At 43.9% G+C, this 7516-nt stretch overlaps 1 protein-coding gene across 3 annotated transcripts in view; it reads right to left on the reverse strand.

Moving 5' to 3' along the window:
• Positions 1–7516, reverse strand: part of SOCS7 (suppressor of cytokine signaling 7) — a 53103-nt gene that overhangs the window by 19162 nt on the left and 26425 nt on the right. For all 3 annotated transcript variants that reach the window (XM_032279822.1, XM_032279824.1, XM_032279823.1), the window contains one exon: positions 4730–4858. In XM_032279822.1, the coding sequence (XP_032135713.1) occupies positions 4730–4858 (129 nt within the window). The remainder of the gene's footprint in view (positions 1–4729; positions 4859–7516) is intronic.

Below are 7516 nucleotides of genomic sequence, written 5' to 3' on the forward strand. Positions count from 1 at the left end.
CCTGAACCCGGGAGGCGGAGGTTGCGGTGAGCCGAGATCGCGCCATTGCACTCCAGCCTGGGTTCAGGCAATTCTCCTGCCTCAGCCTCCTGAGTAGCTGGGATTACAGGCACGCGCCACCATGCCCAGCTAATTTTTTGTATTTTTAGTAGAGACGGGGTTTCACCATGTTGACCAGGATGGTCTCGATCTCTTGACCTCATGATCCGCCCGCCTCGGCCTCCCAAAGTGCTGGGATCACAGGCTTGAGCCACCGCGCCCGGCCTACTTTTTTTTTTTTTTTAGACGATGTCTAGCTCTGTCACCAGGCTGGAGTGCAGTGGCGTGATCTGGGCTCACTACAACCTGCACCTCCCAGGTTCAAGCGAATCTCCTGACTCAGCCTCCTGAGTAGCTGGGATTACAGGCGTGCACCACCATGCCCGGCTAACTTTTGTATTTTTGGTAGAAACAGGGTTTCACCATGTTGGCTAGGATAGTCTCGAGCTCCTGACCTCATGATCCGCCCACCTTGGCCTTCCAAAATGACAAAGTGCTGGAACTATAGGCGTGAGACACCGCACCTGGCCAGTAATTTTATTTATTTATTTTTTAAGATGAAGCCTTGCTCTGTTGCCAAGCCAGAGTGCAGTGGCGTGATCTTGGCTCACTGCTGCCCGGGTTCAAGTGATTCCCCTGCCTCAATCTCTCGAGTAGCTGGAACTACAGGCACGCACCACCACATCTGGGTAAGTTTTTGCATTTTAGTAGAGACAGGGTTTCACCACGTTGGCCAGGATGATCTTGATCTCCTGACCTCGTGATCTGCCGGCCTCAGCCTCCCAAAGTGTTGGTATTATAGGCGTAAGCCACCAAGCCCAGCCTATTTTTAATTTTTTTTTTCTTCTATAGACAGAGTCTTGCTCTGTTACCCAGGCTGAAGTGCAGTGGTACAATTTCCGCTCACTGCAACCTCTACCTCCCAGTTTCAAGTGATTCTACTGCCTCAGCCTCCCAAGTAGGGACTTACAGGTGCCTGCCACTACGCCTGGCCAGTTTTTGTATTTTTAGTAGAGGTGAGGTTTCACCAAGTTGGCCACTTATTTATTTATTTATTATTATCATTATTATTATTATTATTTTTTTTTGAGACGGAGTTTCGCTCTTGTTACCCAGGCTGGAGTGCAATGGCGCGATCTCGGCTCACCGCAACCTCCGCCTCCTGGGTTCAGGCAATTCTCCTGCCTCAGCCTCCTGAGTAGCTGGGATTACAGGCACGCGCCACCATGCCCAGCTAATTTTTTGTATTTTTAGTAGAGACGGGGTTTCACCATGTTGACCAGGATGGTCTCGATCTCTTGACCTCGTGATCCACCCGCCTCGGCCTCCCAAAGTGCTGGGATTACAGGCTTGAGCCACCGCGCCCGGCTATTATTATTATTTTTTTATTGTTTGTTGGTTTGACTCAGAGTCTTGCTCGGTTGCCCAGGCTGGAGTGTAGTTACATGATCTCGCTCACTGCAACTTCTGCCTTCTGAGTTCTAAGCGATTCTCCAGCCTCAGCCTCTGGAATGGCTAGGATTACAGGTGTGCGCCACCAACCCAGCCTGACACCAGTCTTAATGCCCTCCTACTGCAACCAGCTCTGGGATCTGAGACAAAAAAACCTGAAATCACATACTGGCTCTGCAACTCACTGGACTTGTTTCTTTTGCTTTTTCAAAAAGAAAAAAAAAAAAAAAAAAAAAAAAAAAAAAAAGGAGACTGCATTATCCCCTCAAAGGGTAACACTTGGTTGCCCAGGCTAATTTTGTATTTTTAGTAGAGATGGGGTTTCACTGTGTTGGTCAGGCTGGTCTCAAACTTCTGACCTGAGGTGATCCAACCACCTCGGCCTTCCAAAGTGTTGGGATTACAGGTGTGAACCATATTATTTTAATGGATTGATCTATATTATCCAACTTTGAAATTGTTGTAAAACTTTCAAGATACTTAAATAAAGAACCTGGTCAATATCTGGCATCTAATAGGCACTCAGTATTAACAGTGGCAAACACTACATACCGTAGCAAACACTACATACCGTAGCCCTTAATATAATGCTAAGAATCTTAAACTATCTGCGGACAGGGTTTATTTGTAGAATGAAATGAGCTATATCTGAGGAGTCCAAGATTCAACGAAGTTTCTCAATATTCTACAAGTAAAGCAATGCTCCAGAGTCCAGAATCCTGTCCAAGATTTCCCTGGTTTGCCCACAGGCAGAGCTGATTACCCTGACCTCAATGGTCACCACCATGCTTTTTTTTTTTTTTTTTTTTGACGCAGAGTTTCGCTCTTGTTGCCCAGGCTGAAGTGCAATGGCATGATCTCGGCTCACTGCAACCTCCGCCTCCTGGGTTCAAGCAATTCTCCTGCCCCAGCCTCCCAAGCAGCTGAGATTACAGGTATGTGCCACCATACCAGGCTAATTTTGTATTTTTAGTAGAGGTGGGGTTTCTCCATGTTGGTTGGGCTGGTCTCAAACTCTCCACCTCAGGTGATCCACCCACCTCAGCCTCCCAAAGTGCTGGGATTACAGGCGTTTGAGCCACCACACCCAGCCACCACCATGCTTTGTACTAGCTTGAATATGTGCTCTTACTTTTGTCATCCTTCCTGTCCCCTCTTTGAGGCTATCAATTCTCTGAGGGCACAGAGGTAGCTTATTTTTGATACTAAGTTACAAAATAAATATTTGTTAAATAAATATCCCCCAAAAAGCCATAAATTTTAAAACTGCTAAGCAGAGTCAACTCCTATGAGGAAGGAATCTAACTTTTCCCTTTAACCAAGTCAATTGCACAAGGCCCAACTGTGTTGACAGCACTGAGACAAAACTAAATGAAGTGAGAATTAATACAGTTTACACCCTGTCATGCCTTATTTAAATCACCAAGATTATAAGAAACATTCCTGTCACCTGGCTCAATCCAGTTCCTAGTCTTCTGTCTGTGGCTCCCCTGAACTTCCACAGTTTAGAGCACTTTTTTGGCATTCTGTTTAAGAATCTTAATTTGATTCAATGGGAAAGCATGAAGTTCTCATTTTAAGTTTTCTTTGTTTGTTTTTGAAAGAGAGTCTTGCTCTATCACCCAAGCTGGAGTGCAATGGTGTGATCTCAGCTCACTGCAATCTCCACTTCCCAGCTTCAAGCAATTCTACTGCCTCAGCCTCCCCAGTAGCTGGGATTACAGGTGCCCACCACCACAACCAGCTAATTTTTGTATTTTTGGTAGAAACGGGTTTCACCAAGTTTGAGCTAAGTTGGCTCAAGCTCCTGATCTCAGGTGATCCAGCTGCCTTGGCCTCAAAGTGCTGGGATTACAGGCATGAGCCACTGTGCCCTGCTTTTTTTGTTTGTTTTAAGACAGGGTCTCACTGTGTCACTCAGGCTGGAGTACAGTGGTGTAATCTTGGCTCACTGCAGCCTCCACCTCCCAGGCTCAAGTGATCCTCCCACTTTAGCCTCCCGAGTAGCTGGGACTACAGATGCCCACCATCACACCCGGCTAATTTTTGTGTATTTTATAGAGACAGGGTTTCGCCATGTTGTCCAGGCCGGTCTTGAACTCCTGAACTTGAGTGATCTGCCCATCTGAGCCTCCCAAAGTACTGGGATTATTACAGTGTGAGCCACCATGCATGGTTTAAGTTGTTTGTATCTTACAAGATCCTCATATTAATGTACTTGTCATTTTGTCTTACCTAACACTATAAATGCAGATTGCTCCAAACAATCCCCTCTTGCCCTCCACAGATTGTACAGACACCTCCCTAACTTAGTGGGCAGGAAGCCTATACAACCACACTATCAAGGATAGCGACAGCCCAGTGCTCCCAAATGGAGAGAGGTCTCGTACTCATCAACGGTAGGCGCGGCAAGATACAAAAGAAAAGTATCTGCTATTTGACAGCAAGTTTAGTACAACATGGGCAAACCCACAGCAGATACTTCCTAACAGCTTGCAATATGCAATTGGATTTGGCTTTTTCTTCCTTTTTGGGGGGAGACAGGGTTTTGTTCTATCACCCAGACTAGAATGCTGTGGCAGGATCACAGCTCATTGCAGCCTCGACCACCTGAGCTCAAGCAATCCTCCCACCTCAGCCTCCCAACTAACTGGGACTATAGGTGGTGCAGCTATGCACCACTATGCCTGGCTAATTTTTTTTATTTTTTTAAGAGATGGGGGTCTCAAACTCCTGGGCTCAAGCAATCCTCCCACCTCAGCCTCTCAAAGTGCTGGGATTACAGGCATAAGCCACCACGCCTAACCAGATTCAGCCTCCCTGACACTCGCCCCTGCCTTTATGGTGAACATTCTCTTACCTTCCCTGTTTCTATGGGTAGGACCTGAGAGCTCTCACCTCTCTGCTTCACTTATAAATGTTGAGATGCCTGGACAGACTCCTCCAGATGTCAAATATTCACATGATGCCTGGACATCATCATGTCCAGGCATCCATCCAGAGGTGGAAGCAGTTTTCTCATTCATGTGGTCAGAGAAGCAAAGATTCCTCCTCAGTATGTTGAGAGATTAATGTATAAAGGCAGGGGATTAACCATGGGACTCTGTAAGAATAGTGGTTGCTACAATAGCCAGGGGAAAAAAGCTTAACCATGGCCTTTTGTAGGGGTGGTGTTTTTTGACACTAAACTGGATCACACCCAAGTTAAGTTATATAATTAACAGAAGAACAGTCTTACCTGGAACCCTGGATCTTAAGAAATAGAGAAACTTCCCATTCTTGGAGTGCATAATGGCTCTCTTAATAAACTCTACAACAGATTGACAGCGATCCTCAAATTTGGGATGACACCATAGGCTGAAGGTTCCTGTCATGGAAAATTAAGACGTAAAAATTTAAAAACTTACTTTAGAAGATATGAGAGACTGGTTTGAATTTTTTTTTTTTTTTTTTTTTTTATGAAGTGAGGTTTCGCTTTTTTTCCCCAACTTGGGTACAGATGCGTGTGAGATAGGCAAGAACAGGTGGCTTCAGAGACCTTTGAGCCATCTCGCCCCCAAACTGCCCTCCCAAAAGTGAGAATCATTGTTAAAATATTCAAACCAGGGCCGGGCGAGGTGGCTCAAAGGTCTCTGAAGCCACCTGTTCTTGCCTATCTCACAGTTAACTGTAAGAAAGATGCTGCCTTTACTCCAGCTCTCTCCTGATACTAAAATTATTAAAAAAAAAAAAAAAAAGGATGTTGCCTTTTTTAAGACATAAATTAGGTCTTACAAAGTTTTTGTTAAGTAAATACAAGTATTCCTTATCCGAAATGCTTGGGACCACAAGTGTTTCAGATTTTGTAATATTTGCATTATACTTACCAGTTGAACATCCCTAATCTAAAACTCTGAAATCCAAGACACTCCAATAAGCATTTCCTTTGAGCATCACGTCAATGTGCAAAAGTTTCAGATTTTGAAGCATTTTGGATTTCAGATTAGGGATACTCAACCTTTAATAATTTCAAATGAGCAGCCGGGTGCAGCGGCTCACGCCTGTAATCCCAGCACTTTGGGAGGCTGAGGAGGGCGGATCACGAGGTCAAGAGATTGAGACCATCCTGGTCAACATGGTCAACATGGTGAAACCCCGTCTCAAAAAAATAATAATTTCAAATGAGAAGAAAAGGATATAAAATTTTTCATCAAATATGAACATTAATCTTTAAATCACAGACTTCCTCTCTCTATATATATATACAAATACTTATTATGTGTATTAAGTGTAGATACAGTCATGCATTACTTAATGACAGGAATATGTTCAGAGAAATGCAACATTAGGCGATTTTGTTGTGTGAACATCAGAGTGTACTTATCCAAACCTAGATGGTATAGCCTACTACATACCTAGGCTATATGGTACAGCCTGTTGCTCTAGGCTACACACCTGTATAGCATGTTATTGTGCTGAAGAGTGGAGGCAACTCTAACACAATGATATTTAAATGTATTTAAACATAGAAAAAGTACACTAAAAATACAGTAATATAATCTTATGGGAACACTGGCATATATGTAGTCTATTGTTGACCAAAAAGTTGCTAAACAGCGTATGACTGTGTATGTACACATATAAGCAAGTCTTTGAATAACATTTTGTTCAGTGTTGTTTCTGTGTAACTTTTTTTTTTTTTTGGAGACAGGGTCTGGCTTTGTTGCCCAGGCTGGATGCAGTGGCCTGATCTTGGCTCACTGCAACCTCTACCTCCTGGGTTCAAGAGATTCTCCTGCCTCAGACTCCAGAGTAGCTAGAATTACAGGCACCTATCACCATGCCTGGCTAATTTTTGTATTTTTAATAGAGACAGGGTTTTACCATGTTGGCCACCTGGTCTTGAACTTCTGACCTCAGGTGATCCACCTGCCTCGGCCTCCCAAAGTGCTGGGATTACAAACATGAGCCACCACACCTGTTTCCTTGTAACACTGATGAGAAAAAAAAAGTCAATTTCCGGCCAGGACCACTGTCTGTGTGGAGTTTGCACATCTGGGCATGCTGGTTTCCTCCCATATCCCAGAGTTGTGCACGTAAGGTGAAATGGCATGCTAAGCTGTCCTAGTCTGAGTAAGTGTGGGTATGTGGGTATACGCCCTACGATGGAATGGTGTCCTGTCCAGGGTTGATCTGCCTTGCACTCTGAACTGCCAGGATAAGCTACAGCCACTGGTGACCCTGAGCTGGAATACTTGGGTAAATGATTATCTAACTTGTTTTTATTAATCTTTCTTACATGTGTGTATAGTTTACATATACTTCACTGTTTAATATTAGAAGTGTTTTAGTCTTTATTTAGAAGTTTGGTCTTTCTTAAACTTTATTTTTTGTCACCAGAAATATGCCATAGAAACTAGACTCTTGTTTGTACTAATTAGCCTATGGCAAAATTAGTTTTGTTAGGCCAGGTGCAGTGGCTCACGCCTGTAATCTTAGCACTTTGGGAGGCAAAGGCGGGCAGATCACCTGAGGTCAGGAGTTTGAGACCAGCCTGATCAACATGGAGAAACCCTGTCTCTACTCCGGGCATGGTGGCACATGCCTGTAATCCCAGCTACTCAGGACGCTGTGGCAGAAGAATTCATTGAACCCAGGAGGCGGAGGTTGAGGTGAGCTGAGATCAAGTCATTGCACTCCAGCCTGGCAACACGAGCGAAACTCCATCTCAAAAAACAAATTAAATTGGTTTTGTTATATGTCATTTTGCTTAAAGTCAGTTTCCAAGAATCTATTGATGACTTTAAGTGAGGACTGACTGACTTATACATGTACACAGAGCCTTGAATAATGTGGGGGGGGGGCATGAACCCAATCCCAATGGTTCAACATCCCCCTCATCCCCCACCAAAATTAAAAATACACATCTAACTTTTGACTCCCACAAAACTTTACAAATAACTTACTGTTGACTGAAAGCCTTACCAATAATATAAACAGTTGATTAACATATATTTCATATGTGATATATATTATATACTGTATT

This window comes from Sapajus apella, unplaced genomic scaffold (assembly GCF_009761245.1).
Source record: "Sapajus apella isolate SASKATOON/1434 unplaced genomic scaffold, GSC_monkey_1.0 scaffold12, whole genome shotgun sequence".
Classification (NCBI taxonomy): Eukaryota; Metazoa; Chordata; class Mammalia; order Primates; family Cebidae; genus Sapajus; species Sapajus apella.